This window comes from Gobius niger (assembly GCF_951799975.1).
Source record: "Gobius niger genome assembly, chromosome: 21".
In the NCBI taxonomy this organism is placed as follows: Eukaryota; Metazoa; Chordata; class Actinopteri; order Gobiiformes; family Gobiidae; genus Gobius; species Gobius niger.
This window is the reverse complement of record NC_136872.1, coordinates 2054719-2079272: the sequence shown is the minus strand read 5'-3', so window position 1 is coordinate 2079272 and position 24554 is coordinate 2054719. Positions and strand designations below refer to the sequence as shown.

The 24554-nt window shown below is 45.3% G+C and overlaps 1 protein-coding gene across 1 annotated transcript; it reads right to left on the bottom strand.

The window, feature by feature from the left end:
* Window positions 1-208: 208 nt before the first annotated feature.
* rpgrip1 (RPGR interacting protein 1) lies at window positions 209-23743 on the bottom strand (the record flags this gene model as incomplete). The annotated part of the gene is made up of 26 exons (XM_079580132.1): window positions 209-369; window positions 513-640; window positions 732-816; window positions 1554-1832; window positions 3754-3899; window positions 4460-4616; window positions 5571-5675; window positions 5915-6030; window positions 6271-6503; window positions 8845-8999; window positions 10518-10863; window positions 11649-11812; window positions 13703-13820; window positions 13890-14081; window positions 16008-16058; window positions 16173-16276; window positions 16414-16655; window positions 16726-16799; window positions 17329-17475; window positions 18086-18109; window positions 18297-18402; window positions 20097-20237; window positions 20873-20963; window positions 21047-21249; window positions 22564-22684; window positions 23659-23743. The coding sequence occupies 26 exons, from the start codon at window positions 23741-23743 to the stop codon at window positions 209-211; spliced, it is 3774 nt and encodes a 1257-aa protein (XP_079436258.1).
* Between the last annotated feature and the right edge of the window lie 811 nt (window positions 23744-24554).

The following is a 24554-nucleotide window of genomic DNA, read 5'->3' as shown; positions in this document are numbered from 1 at the left end:
GGAAGGACCACGGCGTCCGGAGCTCGCACTCAGAGTCACGTGTCACTCGTGTGCAGAGTGACTGTTCCCAGAGCTCGCTAAAGTTTTATATTCTGTCTTTGTATCTAAAATGTTGGTACGGCAGTGAATCTGGATTTTTCTCGGCAAATATTTCCCCTGTTTATTGATTATTTTACAGGTTTGGAGACCCAGAGCTAAAAGTCACTGTCTAGCTCACCACTTTCATCTGCACTTTGTCCTCCTCTGGTTCCTCTGGCTCTTCTCGCTGATGGAACTCTCTGTAGATTCCGCTTAAAGCCACGGCCGCCTCCAGGGACACTTTAAGATGTCCAATCACGTCTCCGTCATCGTCGTCGTCCACGCCCACGACTGAAACACAACATCCATCTGTGAATAATACAGGATGTATATCGCAGCTGAAGCTAAATCATGCCTATCAAGAGTTTACTGTGAAAAACATTTGCATGTATGTCACAAACTGCACGAGTCACACTGTGAGCTTTGTGACGTACTCTGGACGTCCCGCTCCAGTACGTCCTGCCCAGTCTCCAGCAGGTCCCTGAGATCCAGGAAGGCCCGTCCCACATCCACGCACTCGTCCTCCTCGTCCAGCGGCTCGCTCACCACCGTGAACTTCAGCCTGAGACAGAACGCAGGATTACACGGTCACGCCGGGGGAATGGGGCTGAGGAGGGAGGGAGGGTTGGGAGGGAGGGAGGGTCATTGCGTACCTGCCCTGGTGGGGGTCCGTGCCCTCCAGCATGGTGAACAGGTAGTGTCTGAGCGGGGCTGCGTGGGTGCCGTCCACATAGATGACTGACAAAGAGAGAGGCTCTGGTTTAGTTGCTGAGCACATAATAATATTTGTTCATTAACCCAGCGTTTCCCAACCAGGGGTACGAGGGACCCCAGGGGGTATGCGAGGGGGTCCTTGGAATTATTTCAGATCAAAAAGAAGATTAAACTGAGTTGTATTTCAATGTGATTTTGAATTAAAAGTACATTTTAGTGATCCGTATTTTCCTGTAAAAAGTTTGCCTTCAATTTGAACCCGGCCCCCCTCGGCGTTAGTTGATTATTTTATAGATAACTGGCGGCACCCTCCATATAAGGGGTACTTTGAGTAGAAGTGAAAGACTCAAGGGGTAAAGAAAACAAATACCTGAAGACAATGGTCATAATAACAGGGCGTTCAGTCAAGACCAGTAACGACTTCTGTGTTGACCTAAATAATTCTACAATAACCCAAATGCAATTATTATAGATCCTATAGTTTTACCTGAAATAGATCAAACTGTTATTGTATCTCCGTATGAGCACTTTGACTTTACTGCACGGACGTTGAAGTGCTGCGGTGTTATAACGCCCAATATAGTTCCCCTTTTAATACGCTATTTCTGTGTAACTATACTTCGGATCCTGTAACGTTTCATGTAACTGTATCTAAATAGGGGAAACGTGGAAGAGCTTGGTCTCTTCTAACTTCACCTCAGTTTGGAGCTGTGTGAATTGCTGGGAGCGGCTAAATGCTAATAATGTCTTTGGTTTTTCACCTCTAGTGAAGTTGTAGTGGACGTCCTGACCGCTGCCGGGCTTGCGCAGGGACATGGGCGTCTCGGTGCTCTCCAGTGGGACGCCCAGCAGACGGTACTCCACAAACAGGCGCTGCACCGACTTATCCAGGGCCACAGGGGACGAGGGCTCCAGCCGCAGGGACAGGATCTCCACTCGGAGCCGGGGCCCGGAGGTCCGGCGGCGAGGAGGGGGGATGATGACCACGTCACTGTGAGCGGAGCTGCTGTCGGACGGCTCTGAGGAGTCGGCCTCTTCCTCTGAGGGAAAGGAAGTTCAGTTCATTAGTGAGCAATATCACAACAGCCTCACAGATCCTCTCAAAAATCCACAATGAGTCACTTGGTCCATGCGGGCACTCCACTCTTTCACTCAGACTGCATTATACTGTCCTGCATCTCCAACGTACTCATTTGTAGTGCTTCACATAGTCGTGAATATGATAGATAATATCAGTCGTGTTTTCGCCGCCTCAAATTTTGTGCATTGTGATTGTAAGTGTCGTTGAAAGGACTTGCACTTAGTATTTTTGTTTTAAGGGTTAATATTTTTTGTTGAAATTTATTGTGACTCACGTTGTGAATTTATGTTACATTTTATAAATAAGATACGTTAATTTGCCAAAGGAATATTTTTTATTTTTGTACTGCAACTATCGCGAGATTTTTGGTTTAGTATAAGAGGCTGCGAGATTTGCATTTGCCCAGACATGCAAAAGACTTTGACCGAGCCATCTGCAGCAGCAAGGCCAATTAGCTGCACAAGGTATTTTTGTTTTATCTTGTGTCTAATTATTTGTATATTTGTGAAGTACATTGGTCTAATTATTGTATGCTTGTTTAGTATGCACAAGACTGAAATGTTTGCTGCCCAAGAACCTCCGAAGTGGCAGGCGGCCACGAGGTAGCCATCTTGTTTAATATATTATTTTCCCTGTGACTGGACTATGTCTAAAGCAGTGTTTTTCAACCACTGTGCCGTGGCACACTAGTGTGCCGTGAGATATTGTCTGGTGTGCCTTGGGAAATTATCCAATCTCACTTAGTTTTAACAAATGCATTATTATCCGCAAATAATGTACCGTTTTCGAGTGTCTACGCTGTCTAGTGATTGGCAGAGTAACCATATTATACTCTTCCATATCAGTAAGTTAATTTCTTTGAGACAAGAGAATTAGTGATGTATTGAGGCATTGTGGCTCGCGAGACTATACGGTGTTCCTAGTCAAGACACTTTGATGAGAACATTTTCTGCTGGTGGTGTGCCCTGTGATTATTTCAATGAAAAAAATGTGCCTTGGCTCAATTAAGGTTGAAAACCACTGGTCTAAAGCATTGTATTTCATGTCCTGTCCAACAGTTTTCACGGCATAAACTCAAGTAAAGCGCCCGTCTTTAAGAAGCCGTGCCTGTGTTGTCATTTCGGAGCCACAGTGATAAAATTTCTGTGTTTGATTCATCAGGATCCATGCGCTAAGTTTGAGCTGCAGCACTTGCTTTTTGCTGTGAGAAAAAAATGCAAATGTGTCTTTTTATAAAGTGTATGTAAACATCTGGTTCTCACTGTCTTTATGTGTACCTTTAATGACAATAAAGTGATTCATCTATCTTATTTATCTTCATGATCTTTTTGCACTATCTATTCACGACCCTGGGGTAGACTGGCGTATGCCCCTGCACCACCACCAACCACTCACTCACACCACAGTCGGCAGCACGGTGGTGCAGTGGTTAGAGCTCCTGCTCCACAGCTAGAAGGAGGGGCCTTTCTGTGGAGTCTGCCTGTTCTCCTTATGCCTTCCCCTACCACTAAAAACATTTACAATAGGCCAGAATGAATGTAGTGTGTGAGTCTGGGCTGATGGCACAGACTGGTAGCCTCACTTCCGTCAGTCTACCCCAGGGCAGCTGTGGCAATAACAGTAGCTTACCACCACTGAGTATGGAGTGAATTAATAATGACTACAGTGTAGTGCTTTGAGAATCTTGGCTTGTAAAGCGCAATACAAGTATAAGCCATTATTATTATTATTTGTATTATTATTACATTCCCACGAGGGCAAATGTCTTGCCCAAGGACACAATGACAGTCTGCTGCAGCAGGCTCCAGGATTGAAACCTTCTGGCAATAACACGACCCGCTCTCCCTTCAGATCAGCTCTTCTTGTGTGTGTAAACTCACCGGTGTCAGTGCGGGTCCTCTGCTCCACAGACAGAAGCTCCTGAGAAGAAGACACCTGGTCCTCCTGGTTCTTCTGAAGCACGGCTGAAGGAGCAGCTTTCAGCTTCGTCCTCGGGCGCCCCCTGGAGGGAGAGCCGTCTGAGCGCCTGGAGAGACCATGTTTTAATCAGTATGAGCAGAGAGCAATATAACGGGAGGTCTGGTTTAACCTCTTAACCACCGCCTTTTTCTCCAGTTCAGCTTTACCCAAATCCATAATTTAAAAGCTAATCATCTAAATGGAGCTTTTTCCTCACATTGTCGTAGTTTTTTTCCACTTTTAATCACGTTTGTCACATTATTTGTTGCTCTTTTGGCTTTTTGTTGCATTATCGTTCCACATTTTTGCCACATTTTCATTGCTTTTTTGTCACGTTTTTGTCGCTTTGTTGTTGCAATAAGCTTTTAGATTTGGGTAAAGCCAAAGGTGGGGGTAAGAGCTTAATCCAGCCTGTAGTCTCGGTTTAAAGGTGCACTGTGCAACTTTTTATGTGAAAATATGAGTGCGTATTTGACCTTTCAGTGTGCTCTCTGACTGGTCAGGTCACTATAGGTTTAGCCTCAGTAAAGCTGGTTTACAGTTCGTCCACTACACATGTTTTATATCTGGACCTCCAGGCACAGTCATGTACTTGGAACAGTAGGAGGCGTGTGAATGTGTACCTACCCGCTGTGAGTTACCGCCTTGCGCTCAGGTGACCTCCGGGGCGACCTCTTCCTCTCTCGGGATGCTGCCACAGGGAGTACGAGCTGTGGGGCGCTCTTCTGCTTCAGCACGGGACTCTTCTGCTTCAGCACGGGACTGGGCTGGGGAAACACAATGGCTGTCATGAGACCACCACCCTCCACACTTTAGCAGACCACATGTTACTCCACTGCCCGGCCTGATGCAGAGGGTTCTGGACTCTGTGGATGATGTCAGGAGTTTTCAATGGAAGTCAATGTGGCAAAGACAAAGGACATGCTTCACATAGGTCTATCTGACCTTCATCAGACCTGTGCTCAGAAACTAAATATCAAGCACGGGCTTAAATCACTTGAACTGAGAATATTCATCCTTTTTTGAATGATTTTCACTCATTTAGACTTTTTTCCTGATCGGACCAAGTTTACTTTCCTTATTTAAGGACTCACTGGTTCATTTAGCTTGAAATAAGGAAGTAAAACTGCCAATGGGAAGAGCTTAAGAGTCTGACCCCATTAGCAAATAAATGAACCTGGAATAAATACAAAATGTATTGAAACGGGACAGAAACAAGTGAAATAGTCAAATGCTGAACTAAATCTTAACTGGTCAAAACAAGTCAATTTAAACGACTATACTCAGTTCAATCTCAATCTAGATGTTCACTTTTTGGTGTGCTGGAGTATGTGAGTACGTCTCACTGGGGCCTCTCAGCCGAATTGTGACACGTGGAAGATTGTTGGTATCCCATTGTCATCCCTTCCAACTCTGAGTGAGCAGCGGGACGAGGCCACGCTGCTCACCTTTCAGAACATCCTGAGGACACGCCTTTAGAACTCAGGCCTCCCTCACTGAGCAACACAAACAAACATGAAAGGTCCTTCATCCCTCCAGCTTTTAGATGGTTTTATATCCAACAGAACCCCGGACTTAAACCTAAATATGGAGCTTGTTTTGATTTTAAAACGATGAAAGCACCACTGTCCAGGCGGCAGCGCCCTCACCTTGGCTCTGGGTTTGGCGACGGGTTTCTCCATGGTCGTGTGCTCCTCTCTCTTCTTCCTCCTCTCCTCCTCCTCCTCCTCATGTCTGCTCTCCTCCTTCTCTTCAGTGGGGGGTTTAAAGGGGTACTTCCACTTGATCAGGACCCGGACAACCCCCCGAGGACCCCCGGCCGCGTCCCTCAGAACGTAGTCCCCTGACGGGTCCATAACGAGAGGAAAGAGAGAGGATTTGAGAAAGGAAATATAAAGTGTTAAAGTGTTCCAGAACATGTGTGCAGAGCTCTGGTCTGAACTAGACGAAACTGTCCTGAGAGCAGAGCGAGGCTACAGATGGTCCCGCTGTAGGTATCAAAGGGAAACGGGATCCATCATAGTCTAAGTGTCCAGGACTGAACCAGGACCGGGAGCGCTGACCCTGTGCTGAGTGTCTCACCGCGGATATCCCTGCCCGCGGCCAGTGCTCTCAGGGGGACGGGGGTCTTGGCCAGGTAAACCGGGGGCACCTGGTCATCACTGTCATCGAACACATACACCCACAGACTGCTGCAGCTGCGGAAAGAAGGAACATGTCGTCTAAGTAATCAGTAAAGTAACTAAGATACTCAGCAGTAATCACATGACTTAACGTAACTGTGGCAACATTGTTTATTTATCCATTTGATAAAACCAGGTTGTTTAACCTGTGACCCCCCCTGGTGAAAATGTGCTCGGTTCAGGTGACGTTTCACATCATGTGCTGATTTGGAGCTCTTGTGGACGGTGAGGTTCTGAGCAGACGTCCGGGCGTACCTGAGATAGCTGAGCAGGTCTTTGGTCACGGCCAGGGGGTAGCAGGTGGAGTGGTTGAAGACGGGGTCGGCTGAGCAGGGCACAGTGGGCGAGGCGTGCGGGGGCAGGTCGTACAGGCGGTAGGTCAGGTAGGCGTCCGGCAGCAGCCCGGGCCAGCGGGAGCTCAGCCCCACACAGCGCTCCAGAGACACCAGCAGCTCGTTAGGAACTCCCCCTCCGAAGTCCAGCACCTCCTGCACACACGGGTCACAGGGGCACAGGGGTCACAGGGGGCACACAGGTCACAGGGGGCACACAGGGCACACGGGTCACACGGATCACACGGGTCACACGGGTCACAGGGGTCACACGGGTCACACTGGTCACAGGGGCACAGGGGGCACACGGGTCACACAGGTCACAGGGGCACACAGGGCACACGGGTCACACAGGTCACAGGGGCACACAGGGCACACGGGTCACACGGGTCACAGGGGCACACAGGGCACACGGGTCACACAGGTCACAGGGGCACACAGGGCACACGGGTCACACGGGTCACAGGGGCACACAGGGCACACGGGTCACACAGGTCACAGGGGCACACAGGGCACACGGGTCACACAGGGCACACGGGTCACACGGGTCACACGGGTCACAGGGGCACACAGGTCACACTGGTCAAACTGGTCCACGGGTCACACGGGTCACAGCCACATTTACTCAATTCGACTTTCTCTCAGTTGATCAGACCAGGTGATTGGCCGAGTGTTCTTGGCTGGCAGCGAATCCCTGGGCATTGGAAGTTTTCCTGTGTTTCATTTGGGGACCCGTTGGGCTCCCTGTGACCCTCACACTCATTTTGTTACCAGTTGGCCTGTCACCACAGCACACCTGAAGTTTGATATATTGTGATAAATTATATCATTGACTCTAAAGAGAGGAGCTCAGTTACCCGAGAGGAGCTCGGAGTAGAGTCGCTGCTCCTTCACGTTGAAAGGAGCAGCTGAGGTGGCTCGGGCATCTGTTCCGGATGCCTCCTGGTCGCCTCCCGCGGGAGGTGTTCCAGGCATGTCCTAGTGGGACAAGACCTCGAGGAAGACCCAGGACACGCTGGTGGGACTATGTCTCTGAGCTGGCCTGGTGTGGCCTCGGGGTCCCCCCAGAACAGCTGGATCGGGAGGTTTGGGCATCTCTGCTGAGACTGCTGCCCCCGCGACCCGGCCCCGGATAAAGCGGAAGAAAATGGATGGATGGACTCTAAAGATACTAGCAGTGTGGGGGAGGACACTTTGAAATTGTATTTAGTTACACAATACGTAATACTTGCCTTAAAATGTATTTTGTAAAGTATTCCGTCACTTGGTCCAATCAGAGTACTGTATTCTGAATACTGTATTCTTAATTATAGTTATGTATAAATACGGCTTATGATTCAAGAATATGTAGCTACGCTTTATTACCACTAATTAGGAAAATCAGAAAGCTTTGAATGACGCGTGTATTGTTGGAGGAAGCTGAAATGCACCAGAATACAGTTATTAAAAAAAATACCTGTATTCCGTTACTAACGGACACTGGACACAGATGCTGTCAACTCTAAAGCCTAAAGTGACAGTGAGGCTTTGTTCTAAAAAGTTCATCACACGGCAAATTCCCTGCTACTTGGTAAGCTCTTATTTTTAGCCACGCTAGATAATTTCACACATTTTTAGAGTGATTCACTTTTTTAAGCCATCGACTTTGCATTTTAGCACAGACCGTTTTTATTTGTCTTATGTGAGCTAGTTTTAAGATACATTTTGGTTCATTTTAACATATATTGACTTGTTTCAGGATAACTTCCACTTTTTTAAAGAAATGTTAACTATAAACAAAAGTTGATATCCTCATAATAAGTATGTTTTCCTTATAGTTGAATCTAAAGATATGTTTTTAAAGCTTAAAAAAAGTCTTGGGAGTTCTTTTTTGTATTGCTTGTTTTAAAATTTGAATATCTTGTTTTAAGATTTCTAAGTAAAATTAAAGGGACTATATTGAGTTTAAAAATGTAAAAAAACATGTATTTTCCTCCCCCTACATGTTCCACCATGTCCTAATGTGTAGAATGAGCCCAGACCTGTTCACCACAACTGCCTCTAAAATCCTGCACTGTCACGCAGAAAGTTGTCGTCATGCACGAGCTTAATATAGAAGCTGCAGTTACAGATATGACCTGAGGTGGCAGTAGTGAGTATAGAAATTACCAACTTGCATCCAGTCCCTTTAACTTGCTGCATGGGCAGATAATTTGACTAGTTTTAAGTATTTTTTTCTTGAAATGCTGGTATTTTATCTTGTTTTTAGCTACCTCTTATTTGCACAAGCAGCAATAAACATGAAATAAAACATAATGTCACCCAAATTTGCTAAATATTGAGCCCAAAATGTATCGTTTATCAGTTTTTTATTGAGCGATAAGTCGAGATCGTAATCACTGTGACTGCCCTAGTTATGCTGTTGACTGTTTCACCAGGTATCCAGATAAGTGTGACAGAATAACAAACAAAAAGGGACCGAGCTGCCGTGGGGCTCAGTCTGAGGTCTTAAAAGTACCTCTGTGGGAGTGTCCTGCCAGCCCAGAGTGACCGGAGCCGGGATCCTCTGGGACGGTCTCGCGGATGTGCCTCTCGGTGCAGACTCCACAGGTTCAGCCGGAGGATAGAGCCGAGCCCAGAAGTCCAGCACCCCCATCTGGCCGCCCTCCGCGCCTGCAGGTGGGACACAAAGGTAAAGGTAAAGTCAGCCACTCTCGCCCTGTCCCGGCTCCAACATAAGCCTTTAACGCAAGCGCATGAATCTAGCCCAGTGTAACATCTCATTTGAAAGCTAAGACCTGCAGAACTCATGTCAACGTCTTCCTCGTTATGATTGTCACGTTTTCGTCCTTTGTGGTTGTGTTGTCATCACGTTTTTTGTTTCTTTTTTGACATGTTTTGGTCAAAATAAATACGTGACAAAAAGGTGACAAAAATGGGACAAAAAGCAACAAAAATGTGATAAAAACAGCTAGGACTGAATAATATTGAAGTAACGAAGTATGTGATACTGCTGTGCAATATCGCGATAACGATATTATTGCGATTTTTCACTAAACCGTTTCAGCACAATAAGTTCCATTCTATTCAATCTCCACACATGTAGAGGTTCAGTGCATGGTTTGTTTTTGCGATATATCGTGGCTTCTTGTGATACGGATACTGCATCGCCCTAAAAAAACGTAATGTGAAAACAAAAACAAAGAAGTTTAGATGAGGTTAGTAGGTCTTCGCTTTCAAATGACGCTCCAGTCGAGAAACGTTTAGATTTGGGTAAAGCAGGAGAAAATTAGCTCAGCTAAGGCAGGGGTTAAGGGGTTAAATGATTATATCTATTAACATTTGTATTTTAAATGGCATTATTTAACTCTCCAGCTTCAAGAGTGAAATCCCCCGTCCAGCAAATAAAAATGAAGCCCCCCCAAAAATGACACAGAGTATATAATACTCATGTATTGAGTTTTTTATTGAATTATAATGAATTATTATGGTAACATTTTATTTTTCACTACCCTTGACATTGTACCAAACTAAATGTAGTACAATGTAAAGTGCTTTGTAACAGTGTGTAATAAGTTGTACCTGTGGGTTAGATACACAATGGAATAATATGCATTTGTAGTTACATAATGTAATAAGACATAATTCTAACTCTAACCCTAACCTTAAACCCTCGTGTACATTAATTACTTACAAAGTACTAATACAAGTTTTTCCATTGTGTATGTACTACATAGGTACATAGAGAACATTACATTGTACTACATTTAGTTAGATACAATATCAAGGTAGCGTAAAATAAAGTGATACCATTATTATTGATTATTATTGAGCCATGGTACAATAGCAGCTTACTACCACCAAGAATGGAGTGAATGAATAATGCAGTGTTAGTAAATTGATCAAGAATTACTAAAAGCGCCGTGTAAATATTTAGATCAAATATTTTATCCTTCTCATGCTCTCCAAAGTAGCTGATTTGAAGTGTGTTTACTCTTTCTCATTCACTTCTTACAACAGTGATACTTACTATATATATATATATATATATATATATATATATATATATATATATATATATATATATATATATATATATATATATATATATATATATGCACTGTATATATTCCTACTTTGAAGTGAAGTTAATAAAGATGCACAGTATTAAACGAGTGCTCTGTGCTGTACCTGCGATGCTGACTCTCCCCTCCGCTCGTTCCCCTCTCGTCTCCAGAGCGCCCCGCAGTGACATGTGGCCCCCTCCGTGTGTGACGAAGCGGACCCCTCCCACGGCCTGGTGCAGCTCCACGGGGACCGCCGCCCCCTGGCCCCTCAGCCGCTCCAGGTCCCGGGACGTCAGGACGTAGCGCGAGGTGAAGCCGTAGCTGGGCCGGCTGCCCGACACCAGCGGAGTGGAGTGCAGCTCGAAGTCCAACAGGCTGTAGGTGCAGAAGGTCACCGCGTCCTGTCCGCCCCCCTCCAGCGGAGCCAGGGAGCCCAGAGCGCGCAGCCCCCCCGGGGTAAAGGTGGCACTCTGGAAGGGCCAAACAGGACGTCTCAGATCACTCACTGTGTTTCCTCATTGCTCCTGCCCTGTCGGTCGTGCTACATTTACAAAAGGGTTTCACACTCTGTAATTCCTTTGTTTTTATGATGGCACAGCCGGAGACTAAATCTGATTACGCTCAGTTTCAGCTACAACATTCTACACTGGTTATTATATCAGAGAAAAGGAAAAAGAACAAAATTAGAAGGTCAGGTAAATGATGAAAATATGAATTGTAGGTATTTCGTCCCTGCAAAGGTTAGAAAATCTTTGGCCACAATCCCATTCATAAATCCACTATCCACGATTCAATCTGATCCTCCCGTCTCCATTATTGAAAGCTTTTTGTTTCCATTATTAGCCTTCTGTAAATAAATATGGCTTTGGTAAATGGTCTCAACTCATATAAAGCACTTTTCCACCTACATTAGGCACTCAAAGCGCTTTACAGCAAGGATCCACTCACCCATTCACACACCAATGTACACAGACACTGGGGGCAATGTGGGTGAAGTGTCTTGCCCAAGGACACAACAACAGTGTGCACTTTCAGGAGGTGGGATTCGAACCCCCGACCTTCCGATCATGAGACGACCCGCTCTAGCAGCTGCTTTCCAATAGGTTTGTACATTAAGGAAGCTACATGTTACTCCAAAAACAATAAATATATTATAAGAAATGTTGGATTTAAGTTAAAAGGGAAAGAAAATTGGAGTGAATGTTTTCTGTTCTTCTTGCTTCTTGATATTGGACTTTTTGACTAGACGACTCACTGTGAGGTGCACTTCCAGCAGAGACTCTCCGGGCTTGAGTTGGGCGAAGATCAGGTCGTCCTCGATGGGCTGCACCGTCTCCTGGTCGACTCCGGGCCAGGTGTACTGCACTGGCATGGGCCGCTGCAGGCTCCTGGGGCTGTAGGCCAACTCCTTCAGCTGGGCTGCAGCGGGACAGTTCTCATTTAGTCGGGACAGTGCATGTGAATGAACACAAGGGACTCGTTTCAATAATCACACTTTGAATCAGTGGAGAAAAGCCTTCATGTGGACCCGTCTACAGGGTCTCCTGGCGCTGTCGGCATGAAACGCTGGGGTCAGATGTTTTTAGTGTGTGGTCACTTCCATCCAGAGATGGCAAAAGTACTTTCAAGTAGAAGTACTGATACTTGGGTAAAAAAGCACTGCTGCAACTGTGTAAAAATGTATAAAAAAATAAAACCAGTTGGCGATGGAACTTGATTAACATTATCCCATTAAATATGGCCTTTGTTTTCAATTATTCAAAATGACTCTGACTTTTATTTGATATATAAAAAGCTCTTATTTATGTATTCCAATTTTAGCTTGTCCTTAAGAGCTGAAGGTTTGGTATCTTCAATTCTTTATTCTAAAAAAAAAAGATAAAATATGCCCATAGCCACTGCTAATAAACCCAAGTAAGGCCCTGGTTATTTGGTGGCAGGTAGAATCGTTGATATCAACCAACGTTAGATATTAGCAGTAGATTAGTTTATTTGCTCAGCACATGTCATGTTAAAGACAACTCACTGTCACCAAACACACAAATACAAAGAAAACACCAACAAAACAAAAAAAACAGCAAAAACAATCAAATCTACGCTGCAAAAAGTTAATATCAAGCATTGGCTTAAATGACTGGAATTGAGGAAATGTATCTTGTTTTAAGCGGTTTTCACTCATTTAGACACTTTTCCTGATCGGACCAAGTTTGCTTTGCTTGTTTGAGGACATTTCAGACCAGTTCTAATGTAAATCTCGCTTGAAACAAGAAAGTAATATTGCCAATGAGATAAGAACAATTTTCTTACCCCATTGGCAAAGAAAATGACCTGAAATAAGGACGAAATGTATCGAAACGAGTCAGAAACATCTCAGAACAAGTGAAATAATCTAGGACAAATGCCCAACAACATCTTAACCAGTCAAAACAAATTGAGATGTTTATACTAGTCTAGTTAAATACTTTTTGCAGTGTATAAAAGCAATTACACAAACCAAAAAAGTGTTACTTTAAGATGCCAGAGGTAAATAACCTGCTCTCAGCCTGTACTTAACCACAGTCAGACCTTTTCTGCATGAAACTGACACGGCAGCCTCACTGTGTTCAGTCGTGACTCTGGAAGCACTGAGAGACCCTTCCTCAGGTGTTTGAAGATGGAACAGTTTGCTGTGATCTCACACTTAGCACCAGCAGACCGCGGGCAAAGGGGTCACAAGGATGTACCTGCTGCACCCCCATACATCAGCGCTTAAATAAATAAAGCCATATATAGATAAAAGTCAAACTGTACTCTGATTGTGTCGACAGAGTGGGTGCAGAAAACACAGTGCATGATTCTACAAAAAAAGCTCAAGAAATAACAAGCCTTCTATAATAATAATAAAGGCATTTTAACTTCAAGCGCAGTGACAAGGGTTGTCCACAAGGGGTCAGGTTTCAAACAGATGGAACCAGTTTGAAACTTAGATTCTTTTTCGAGACTTTTGTAAGGAAAGCAGCAGCGATGTAAAATAAACTATCCCTCAATATCACCATGCTTCCTAATGATAATAAAAATACATTTTATTTGTCACGCACTTCAAATCCCAAAGTGCAACAGTAAAAATGATGATAAAACAAGTTGTACAAAATGACTAAAAAGCTTTAAAAATGAACATTATGATTTTATAGGTATAGAGAACGGTTATAGTGTTTTGTTGTAAAGATCTAATTTATCTAAATAAAAGGTATCACGATACTTCCTTCTCATTACTGTGCTGTAAAAGTGCGACCCACCCAGATAAAAACAACTCATCTATTTAAGGCGTACCTTGTAGAGTGCTGATCTGCCGGCTCCGTTTGGACAGAAGCTTGTCCTTCTCCCTGCTCCTCCGGCTGCTCTCCTCCCGCTCTCTCTCCATTCTCAGCTTCATCATCTTCATCTCCTCCTGTGTGACACTGGCTTTAGTGTGTGGCCCCCCCCGTCAGTGAGCAGGGCGCGGCGCACACTGGCTCACCTGCAGGTCTTTGCTGATGTGGTGCTCCATCTTAAGCAGCTCCCTGGTCTTCTGCAGCTCCAGCACGGTCTCGGCGAGCGAGGCCTGGACGTGGGTGAGATCTGGGGATATCTGCTCCATCTTCCCCACCTTCCCTTCTGCCTGGGGGAGGAAGCCCAGCCCGGCTCTGCCCTCCTGCTGCAGCCGGAACTCCTGCGGGGGTAAACAGTCACCATGGAAGACCTCCACTGTCCGCTGAGGAAACATCTCAGACTCCGTGGTAGCGATTACAAATGATATGTCCAGCATGGAGATTATTATTAATAAAGATTCTGAACCTGTTTATTTGAACACAGCTGTACACTGGCCATTAATGAAAAAAGACCTTTGTGGTGTCTAAGTTTAGCGTATTTTGTTGTTATTACTGTGACAGTATTACTGGTAAGTTGTGAAACGTGCTTGTGCAGCTTTCTCATTGGCTACAAGGGAAGCTGGACCCAAAATTTCTAACAAAAGAAATGCCAAATGAAATCCATTTGAGTGAGTTCAATATTGTGAGAAAGTCAGTTGTTGATCAGAAGTTTCAGTGTGGTCTTCCCGGTCGTCTCCCTGTCCCTCAGAGCTGCTGAAGCTCCATGGGAAATCCATAGACTGTAGAAAATAATGGACGTCTTATGCTCACTCCTCCCCGTTTACCAGAATGACCACGGCCGTGGGGCAATTCATGGCGGATTTACAGGCTCCCCCTCCCCAGCTCTGACGAAGCATGTTCCTAAAAAGGACATACGGGCGGGATCTTCACCGTAGACTCGGCCCTTGCGTGACGTGTAGCTCGCGCTGCTCCAATGCTAACAGTCCGAGCCTCATTAAATACGAGATTTCAAAAAATCATATTACGAAAACCAGCCTGGTTTCATATATTGTTATTAACCCAGCGTTATCTCAGGAGGAAGATCTAGCCTAGTCTAGCGTTGAAACAATTGAAACCAGGCTTTAAAGTAGTTTTTAACGTGTCTAAACTCCAATGCTTTTCAATGGGGGCCTAGCGGCGATATGGAGGTACTGCAGCAACGGCGGAGCAATGGCCGCCCCCACGTTTGTGGTCAAAAAGCAGGGCAGCCAGCGGCCATTGGGGAAATCCCATGGAATCCCAATTCAGCCTCTGATTGGCTGACTCTTAATAGCTCGGCATCAAAGCAAAGGGCTGGTTGTAACACCCACCAGCTGAATGCCGATTGGCTGCCTCCAAAAAGGGGGAAAAACAGCTCCTGCTCCTGATGCTCCTGCTCTGTCTCTGTGAGAGCAGCATTAGCATTAGCATTAGCATTAGCATTAGCATTAGCATTAGCATTAGCATTAGCATTAGCATTAGCATTAGCTGCTGTCACTGAGACGCTACAAGAGGGAACTGAAGATGTTAAGAACAACACAACAGGGATGGACTTTATTTCAGTCATGGACGACATGTTTTATGGAAGCTTTAAATGCACTTTGTGGATAAGATGCTTCTGTGGGGAGTAAAAAGTGTTTTCTACTTTAGCTGCTGTTAGCCACATACAGCTACATCACTACAATGATCATGACACAGCTCAGAGTTAGCACTAATGTGGACCTGGTTTCTTTCTGTAGTCCTAGTTTGGACCTGGTTTAGCTCTGGTTTAGTCACAGATTTTCTTAGTTTCGTCCAAGTTTTGCATTGTTCCAGTTTAAACCCCATTTTGGACTTGGTTTTGCTGCTGATGTCTGTATAGCGATATATAGATACTTTCCCCCTAAATGTCAGATCAGGCCTAATTCAATTGTTGAATTTTAACAGTGATTCAAAAGTCTAAATAAATCCTGTCTGCGCAAAAGGGTGTGTGTAAAAATGTAGGGTGCAATGTTGGTGCAGGTTTATGCAGGTCTGTGATAAAGAATAGAAAATACCGTGAGCCCGTGTTTCAGAGACCACAACTAACCAGTTCAAACCATCGCTGTTTGGAAATGAAAAAATCTGTTGAAGTCGGTAATTATCTTACACTTTAATGGTTCGAAAATGTCTTGCCCAAGGACACCACAGCAGTATGCACTGACACTGCTCCATTTCTTGGGTTTGAAAAGGGGTGAAAACAGGTGCAGGGCCACATGAGGAGGACTTACTTTGATCTGAAAGAGTGTCTCGCTCAGCTCCTCCACGCTCATGTCAAACACCTGCAACAGGGAACACAAGTGAAAGCATGCCAGAGAGGAGCGAGGCCATTTCAAACGCTGTGCTGGACATATACAGTAAATGTACTGCTATTGGAATGAGAATTTACTGCTGACCTTGGCGACAGAGTCCAGTTTATGCTGCAGCGTGGACACCTGCTCTTTGTACTGGACAACCTGCTGTTCCAGAAGCTTCTGTGCCTCTGCTGTGTCCCCGACTGCTGTGGACAGAAGAGCAGGGGGCAGATTGCAGCATTGGCCACTCAAAATAAAACATCTCCAGCGGACTTGTAGAGCAAGCAGAAGTCTAAATGTAGTAATGGTAACGTACAAAAGAGGAGCATAAATGAACCGTTACCCTCCTGCTGATGGGTGAACCATCGCTGCCTGTCTTCCATTGGTCCCTGGGTGTCCTCCTGGGTGTCCTGTAGTCTCTGGACCTCCTGCCTCAGCCTCTCGGTCTCGGTCTCCAGCCCCCTGATCTTCTCTCGGTCGCTCTGCAGCGTGTCCCTCAGCAGGAGAACCTCCGATGAAGGCTCCGGGTCTACATGATTCTGTCTGAGCTTCGGATCAGCAGGACCAGTTTGACCCGAGAACGTCCTGGTCGGGAGGAGACAGAGTGAGGGACGGGACCTTTAGGGGACGACACTTTAGAGGACATGTGAGTTACCTTTGCAGGAGGGAATCGTAGTTGTCTTTAATGAGGTCCCTCTCTCCCTCCAGGTCGGACAATCGCTCCTGTAACTGGACATGGAGAAGGCTTCAGTCACAAGAGTCTTTCCAGAAGTCTGACAAATCAGGTTAGAAATAATAGACTCAATAGCAATTCCAACAACTAAACGGCATTAAGAGCTCTCTCATTTACTCCCAATGGCAACACATTTGTAATAACATCTTTTCAATGACAAAAAACTGCAATCTTTAGATGATTCCATACCAGTGAGGAAAAAATGCAACTGTGTCTTTCAAGGAAGTCTATGTAAACATCTGGTTCTCACTGTACATCAGGCATTTGAAGCACTTCACATCAGAGAGCCACTCACTCACTCACACTTGTATGAGACGCCGGTGTGTAGCAGGTGAAGTGTCTTGCTCAATGACAGCACTTCGAGGTGCTTTATGGATGGATTTGATCTGCTTTGTTGTAACTTCTTGTATCTGGACAGTACTCGTGTAGGAATTGTGCTCTATGCAAATAAACCTGTTTACACTCAGAGGCAGCGCTGACTTTCCCCCACATTGTGTGCGTGTCTCCTGGAGTCTTGCTGCGTACCTTGGTAACTGTGTTCATGGACACTGAGGCTGACGACAGCTGTCCCTCCAGCTCCACCGTCCTCTGTCTCTCGTCCTTCAGCTGTCCCGTGAGCTCCTCCACTCGGAGCAGCAGGGCGCCCTGACTGCTCTCCTGTGACCGCTGGCTCTGCACACATCCCAACATCAGACCACGTGTGCAGCCCCTCGCACGCTGGGGTTGCAGGTTTTAGTGGTATTCTCGCGGAATTGGGCAGCTTTATAAACGTTTCCCTGTTCACTGTCCTTCATCTCTTGTTTCGTGTTTGAAATTAGCGGATTAGCAGTGCACAAATTCAAAGAAATGTTCAAGATTCTGCTGATGGTTGAGATGTACAGCATCAGGCCCAGGATTATGTGTGGGCCAGGCACACGGAAAAAGAGAGATTTTCCTCAGGTGGAAATGATCCCACATAGATAAAACCGTAGGCTGTAACAGTGGATTTATGGACGTGCTAACTCTCCGGTCTCAGAAATGAAACTCCAAGGCTGAAAAGATGTTCCACTGCAAGTTCCACCCAAGTCCTATTTCCACTGGCATTTCCTCAAATCCATGCTTTTTTTTAGGAAGAGCACAGTTGCATTCAAAACAAATAAAGTCCTTTGAATGTCTGCGGGTTTACAGGGGTTCTGTGGGGGATTTGGGCTGGTGACACCTGGCAACCCCTACACGTGCACGCTCATCAGACACAAGCATGAGCCTAAGACTTAAACAGGCCAAACAGTACACAGGGTCTTACCTCCTCCAGCTGTTTCTCACAGGCCTGGGGACACAGACACAGAGTGGTCAGTGAGCTGGATGAAACCTTCTCAAGAACACAGCAGATCTACCCCAGAACAAAACTAGATCTCAGGACTAGCCCGAGACTGGAGTCACTATCAACCGTAACTTCTGAATGAAATCTAAAAAACCCCGAAACAAAGCAAAGGCAGATCCTCCAGCGATTGTACCTCCTGCAGATGAGCCAGTTTCTCCTCCGTCAGCCTGAGGGCAGTGGTCTTCTCTGACAGCTGCTTCTGCAGACGCAGCAGGTCCACGTTCTCTCGGATTGTCATCCTTGTCAAAACATCACATGGAAATGAACATTATAGAAATATTAAGGCTGGGACTTTTTTTGATTAATTCCAATAACATTTTTATGGTTTTAAGGTTTAGCGCGATTAAAAATATAAATCGAAGTTCATACATTTCCCTTTAGCGGTACATTTTCCGTTTCCTTTTTCCTGCAGACGTTGCTTAGGGACGAAGGGACGTGAAGCCAAAAACAATTTTACTCGAGTCTTATAAATATGTACAAGCAAACCACAATATTCATGAATGTATCTGTATTCCCAATGGAGACTGTTCTTCCTCCTCATTTCCCCAAGCCTTCATATAAAGGCACTCTCTATCCTGTTGTTTCAGCTAAAACCCACTCCCCACATCTCCACCGCAGCAGCAGAACCCTCAGCCTCTTCAGCCTCTCAATCTCCTCACAACCTCCAGTGTCTAGACCCAAACAAAGCCTCACCTTTATAACTTAAGGACACTTTACCACCAAGGACTGTGTTGGCTTGCAACTTGCTTAGGGTTTAGCGCCCCCTGCAGGCAGCAGCGGGTATTGTCTGTGTTAAAATGACATGTACACACTGCTGCAGGAAAAACACAGCCCCACCGTCCCCCTCGAGGACTCCTTCCGTTTTCTGGGCACCACCATCATCACCCAGGACCTCAAATGGGAGTCAACCATCAGCTCCCTCACGCAGGCCCAGCAGAGGATGTTCTTCCTGCGGCAGCTGAGGAAACTTAAAGGAATAGGCCACCGTTTTTAAATACTGAGATATGCTCTTACCTCACTTTAGCCAAGTTAATATATCCCCGTTTGGTCTTTGTCCGTGCGCTCTGCCAGGCAAACTGAGCACATACGCAGCCTCTCCCACATGTCACATAGCTCCAAAAAAGCTCACGTTAGAAGCTACCAAGTTCTTCCACGTGTTCCCTATTTAAATAAAGTTACGTGAAGTGTTTTCATGCGAAGTATATTTACACAGAAATGTAACGTGTCGATTTTATAAGCAGATAAAAAGGGGGACCTTTAGGAGTTACTGCGCGGACGTTTTACTCCTCGTATCATTACGCCTCACAATATAGTCCCCCTTTTTATCTGCTTATAAAATCGACACGTTACATTTCTGTGTAAATATACTTCGTATGAAAACACTTCACATAACTTTATTTAAATAGGGAACACGTGGAGGAGCTTGGTAGCTTCTATCGTGAGCTTTTTTGGAGCTATGTGACATGTGGGAGAGGCTGCGTATGTGCTCCGTTTGCCTGGCAGAGCGCACGGACAAAGACCAGACGGGGATATATTAACTTGGCTAAAGTGAGGTAAGAGCATATCTCAGTATGTAAAAACGGTGGCCTATTCCTTTAAGCTGCTGACCAAGATGCTGGTGCAGTTCTACACGGCCATCATCGAGTCCATCCTCTCCTCCTCCATCACCGTGTGGTTCCCGGCGCTCCAGACCAGGACAAGCACGGCTGCAGCGCACTGTGACTGGCTGTGAGCTCCATCTCTCCAGTGCCTGTTCACCTCCAGGACCCGGAGGCGTGTGGGTCGGATCACAGTTGTTTAAATGTTTTTTATCTGAAGCTATTTTTACAAATGCCCATATAGTTTTATAGTTTTTAAGTTGACTATTTATCTCTGGTCCTAAAGTCTACATAAACCTAAAGCTGAAGACGGGTCTGGGCCGTGAACTGTCCACCTGTGTCTCTCGGCCTGTGTCCTCCTCATGTCCTCCAGCTCCCTGTCCCTCTCTCGGTCTCTGTCCCGCAGCGTGTCCCGCAGACTCTGCGCCGTCAGCTCCAACTGGGCGATCCGCAGCTGCTCCGCCCCACTGCTGCGCCTGGGCGACGGCGGGAGGAGGGACGGGGTGAGGACGGAGGGGAGGCAAAGACAAGAGGGTGGGAGAGGGAGGGGAATACTGTGGTCATTAAAAGTCCATCTAACATTATGGCCTAGATGTCATTCAAAAGTTCAAAAGCATGGTTCCAAATGCGTTTGGCCAATCCAATATAAGCGATCGCAGCTTTGTCACATCGGTGCCTTTGGTGTGCAGGATTAAAGGAACAGTTTCTACACTGTTTAGACGAGTTGATGTGTACCTGTCTGGTCTTTGTGCCCGTGGAAGAGCTTGGTCGCTTCTAACTTCACCCCCGTTTGGAGCCATAGGAATATACTGGGAGAGGCCAAATGCTGAGAACGTCTTTGGTCGTTTTGCGTGACTGAGGGCACACACAAAGGCCAGACAGGTACGCATCAACTCGTCTAAGCTCAGGTTGTCGTCACTTTTCTGTCACACTTTTGTTGCTCTTTTGTTGCTCTTTTGTGACTTTTAGTTTTTTGTTTTGTTCTTGTCACTTTTCTATTATTCTTTTGTTGCTCTTTTGTAACGTTTGTTGCACATCCGTGGCTTTTTTGTCACTTTTCATTGTGTTTTGGTCACTTTTTTGTTGCATTTTTGTTGGCGTGAGTACCTACAGCCTGTCAGAGTCCTCCAGTGCAGGGCCGTATCGAGGGGGGGCCGTGTGGGTGGCCCTGCGAGCTCCTCCCTCTCCATCACAGCTCCTGCCTGTGTCACAGAGAGCGTCAGTATTGCACCACGGTTCAGTGTGTGTGTGTGTGTGTGTGTGTGTGTGTGTCGGGGGGGCTGACCTTTGACCCTGTAGTGTGAGCCCACTCCCAGCTCCTGCAGGTGCTGCTTGGCCAGACTCAGCCTGTCGTGGAGCAGCTGCTTCTGTCCCTCCAGCAGGGCCACTCGGGCCTCCAGCTCCTGGATCATGTCCTCCAGGTCCCTCTCACGGACCCCCCCGGAGCTGGGCCGGGCCTGCCGCGCCCGGGACAGCCTGGTGGTCACGCTGGGACACACAGAGCACAGTGTTGCGGGTAACGTATTACAATTTAAAACAAAATGTCTGCTGACTGTGAATATATTTTGAAAATATATATATTTATTGTTTTATTAGTTCAAGCGCAAAGGACGACAAACCTTGAAAGAAAACAAAGAAGCAATGACTGGGCAAGACACTGTGCAGTTTGTAACAAACATTTTTAAACATCCAAATGAATGAATTAACACTAAATTTAAAAATCAGTTTCTGAAAATATGAATCGATTTTACGTACCAACTCCAAATATATATTATAGGGAATACAGCATATTTACTTAAACAAAATACAGAAATATATTAGTCGTTACAATTTGAGTGCATTTAAATATATGAAATAAATAAATGCAGAACCACATCCAGTTGGACACTGGTGTGTAAGATCTGCAGTTGTGTGTAGCGAACATCGTTAGAACAGAGGCATGGGGAAAGTGAAGGAAAAGGAAACCTTTGACTGCACTTTTGCTCAGATTATATTTTGCCAAAAGTAACTCAGAAGTAACTCTGAGTAGTGCAACATTTTTTGAAACAGCAATAGGCCTCTGTAATACACACATAATACAATTTTAAAACTGTAACTACTAATATAGAATACATTACAATTTTGAAGGTGCACTATGCAGCTTTTTATGTAAAACAAGTTGATATTAGTGAGTATTTGACCTTTCAGTGACCTTGTGGAGCTTAGTGCCTTTATTTACCCTCCCGGTGGCCCCGAAGCATCTCCATAATCAGTAGTTTTTAAGATTCCTGATGATTGAACCACCTCCAGGATTACACAAGCATTTCATTCTGAAAATCTACCAGAAATCCTAATAAACTTGAAATAAAATAGAGGTCACCAGGATAAGAAGTAAAGGCACTAACCTAACCCCCTGTTGAGAATTAACTAAAGTGTTGGAGAGGATGGATGAAGAATAGGCAGCAGACTGGATGTCTTATACAGGAGAAGTTTCATTACCGGTGCGGGACCTGGAGACATGAACTCGAGACATTGTGCCAGTCCTACCATTCAAGTCTGTCTCTGCTTCCACAGAAAAGGGATAAAAACCCTCTCAGAGCATCAGACTGATACACAAGAGTCACCACAGTCAGGGCTCTGACAGAGAGAGTACGACTGTACAGCCTGACCCAGTATGATAAATAACACTTGAATGTTATCCTCTAACATACACACATGGGTCACTGAAAGGTCAAATACGCACTAAAATCCACTTTAAAGTAACTTGCCCAGCAGTGCAGAGCACACAGTCATCAGTGACTTTAGGATCAGGACGGCTCTCACCGGCGGATCCTCTGCTCCTGAGAGCGAGTGTGATGTTTGAGCACGCTGTTCTCCTCCTGCAGCCGCAGACACAGCTCCTCCAGCTGGTCCCGGGGAGCCCGAAACACCCGCTGCGAATCCACTGGACACAAGTATTACAGAGTTTGTTATGAAAAATAACTGCAGCTTCATAAAAGCATCTACAGCACATCTGCACAGCGCCACCTACTGTTCTGCAACGTGCATTAGGCTTTTACATGGGCAAAACATGCTGCCAATGTTCAACTATTACTTTGGAGCTTTTGTAGAAATGTAGCCATGATCAGTGTTGGGGTAACACACTCCTTAGTAACACGCTAGAGTACTCAGATTACACTTTCAGAGTAAGCAGTAAAGTAATGAGTTGGTTTTGCACTTGCAGGTAATCTAGTACTACTTTCTTTTTCAAATCAGTCACGCTGTAAGTCCAAGACTTTACATCCACTCAGCACCGTGGCAGAGTTTCATGTGGTGGAAGAACTCACGTTATTGTGTTAGTTACTGGTGAAAAGGGCAATACTGACATGCTCCTAATGACCAGCTCCACACAGAAAATGCTTTTACTGCAGTGGCTAATCAAAGAATGGATTTGGATCAGGAATTAATCTGTTTAAATAACACATTGTGCTGACTTTAGTCGACATCTCCATGGAGACGAGCTGGAGACACACCCACTGTAAAGTTACTGTCATTGTTTTAGAAGAGCTGAGCCGCTCACAGCAAAAGCACATGTTTGTTTGTACATTTATGACATTTTTCATTGATGAAAATATCTGTCATTAAATAAATGCTTGTATTTCAGTTTTATTTTCTGGGTAAAATTCTACATGGTGTGGCTTTAATTTCCTTCACTCCATATTCCATATTTATATTTCTCTTTCAAATGTAGTGGATTAAAAAAAACAAAAGTATTGAAGTCCTGTACTTAAGTAAATGTACTCTGAATACCACATGACTCACTCTTTGTCCTGGAGTGATGGGACTTCCTCCCTGGCCTCGTCTCTCGGAGTGAATCTGTGAACACAGAGTTAGTTTGGTTTCTTCACATGAGTAAAGTCGACTTGTGGGCGCACAGACCTGGCAACGTGGGCATCAGTCCTTCCCTCAGCCCCACGTCTCGCACCGGGACGTCCCCCGCTGTCTCATCCACCACCGGGGCCATGCTCTCAGCCAATCACAGAGCAGCACTCTGCAACTAAATATCAAGCATGGGTTTAAATGACTTGAATGTTTTGAGCGGTTTTCACTCATTTAGACTTTTCTCCTGATCTGACCAAGAATACTTTGCTTATTTAATGATATTTCCTGCTGGTTCTAAAGTCATCTCGCTTGATATAAGACAGTAAAACTGCCAATGGGACAAGAGCAATTTTCTTACTCCACTGGCAGAGAAATTAATCTGAAATAAAGACAAAATGTATATAAACGAGTCAGAAATAACCTGAGATAAATGCTATTGGCATAAAATAAATAAAATAATTTAAATGTCTCAATTTGAGCATAATAATTCAAACCTGCAGCTGAATGTGTTTTTGGACCATCATTTTTGTATTTTTGATGAAGGTACACAGTAAAAATAGTTGAATATTTGAGTGTGAATTCAATTGAATGCTTTTTAATGACATTTGAGTCCTCAATATTGGCACAATTCATCCCGGACAGGCTGATTAGAGCGGGGAACAAACTCCACCCACCTTAGCACGTCCTGCGACGTGGAGAGGTGGTCGAAAAGGAATTTGTGACGTGACGGTCGGGATCAAAAAACTGTATAGCGTAAAGCAGGAGGCAGACTTGGAGAAGTCATCCATGACCATGAGGGCAGTGAGCTCAAAGTCACCCTGTGGAGGGACTCCACACTGCTGAACATCGAGGAGGGCCCATGTGGCCCTTCCTATAGTGGTGCTTTTAAGCTAAGGAGCACGGTCTTTACCACCGTAATGGACCCACCAAGGACCACCAGGGTCCTGAACATA